Source organism: Phacochoerus africanus, chromosome 11, assembly GCF_016906955.1.
Source record: "Phacochoerus africanus isolate WHEZ1 chromosome 11, ROS_Pafr_v1, whole genome shotgun sequence".
Lineage (NCBI taxonomy): Eukaryota > Metazoa > Chordata > Mammalia > Artiodactyla > Suidae > Phacochoerus > Phacochoerus africanus.
In genome coordinates, this window is record NC_062554.1 from 50893106 (window position 1) to 50894523 (window position 1418).

General features: G+C 42.4%; 1 protein-coding gene across 1 annotated transcript; it reads right to left on the reverse strand.

Moving 5' to 3' along the window:
• Positions 1-223: 223 nt before the first annotated feature.
• Positions 224-1158, reverse strand: LOC125111370 (olfactory receptor 8B8-like). The gene is given in 2 exon segments (XM_047753312.1): positions 224-894; positions 897-1158. Coding segments are annotated over 2 exon segments (933 nt in total).
• Between the last annotated feature and the right edge of the window lie 260 nt (positions 1159-1418).

Here is a 1418-nt window from a genome sequence, read left to right on the forward strand (position 1 = left end):
CTATGCTATAAACACTCATTTGCTTTACCTTCTTCCCCTAAAACCCTATAAAGTAAGATGATGCCTTTATTTGCTGAAGTTTTCATCCCTGGCCTTCCAATTCCAAGTTCAATACCATTTCTATTATGCTTCACTTCTTCCTGTATGAAAGAACTCTGTGGAAAAACCAAAACAATTTAAAAAGAAAGGTGTATTTTCTTATAGTAATTAAAACTACTCCAGCTCAGGAAAATATTTTTCTACTCAAGCTTTTTTTTAGGGCAACCTTAACCTCTTTGTTTCTGAAGCTGTAGATCAGAGGATTGAGCATGGGCACCACAATGGTATAGAACACGGTGGACACTTTCCCCTGGTCCATGGACAAAACAGAGGAAGGATGGAGGTACATGAATGCCCCTGAGCCAAAGAAAACAAAAACAACAATGACATGTGAGCTACAAGTGCTGAAGGCTTTAGATCTTCCTTCAGCAGAATGGATGCGGAAGATGCTGGAGAGGATGAAAGCATAAGAGATGATGATGGTGAGGCTAGGCACACCAACATCAAAGCCCACAACAATGAGAACTACCAATTCATTGATGTGAGTGCTGGTACAGGAGAGCTCCAGAAGAGGGAGAATGTCACACATGTAGTGGTTGATGGTGTTGGCATCACAGAAGGTCAACCTCAGCATGCATCCTGTGTGGGCCCAGGCACCAATAAATGCTCCCACATATACAATCACAACCAGCAGATGACAGACCTTAGGAGACATTGTGACATTGTACAGCAGGGGCTTGCAAATGGCCACATAGCGATCATAGGCCATCACTGTCAACACATAGCACTCTGCACTGACAAAGAAGCAGTAGAAGAAGAGCTGAGTCATGCATCCTGCATAGGAGATGGCGTTCATCTCTGAACAAAGTTTACCAACAGTTTTGGGGTGATGGTAGAAGAGTAACAGAGATCTATAAAGGATAAATTAAAAAGGAAGTAGTACATGGGAGTGTGAAGATGAGAATTCAGTCTAATTAGAGTGACCAAGCCCAGGTTTCCTGCCACAGTAACAATGTAAATTCCCATGAAAAGGAAGAACAGGGGCAGCTGGATCTCCGAATACTTAGATAAACCCACAAGGATAAACTCAGTGACTAGGGAGCTGTTTCCAATATCCATTCCCCTCCAGTGGGATCTGAAAGTTAAGAGAGTAGAGTCAGATTTGAACCCAGTTTCCCCATACAATCCCATGCTCAGTCCATTCTGGAGCCAAGAAGCCCAACGACTCTACTGAAGTTTATTCTATAGAGAGCAGGATCTGGCTCTGCTCATATAAAGAAAGAGAAGTACATGGGAGGCATCAGCATAGTATCAAGTAATACTGGAAGAAGTAGCAAGAGGTAAAAAAAGTACAAGCATTTCTCATCTTTTCTCTACTG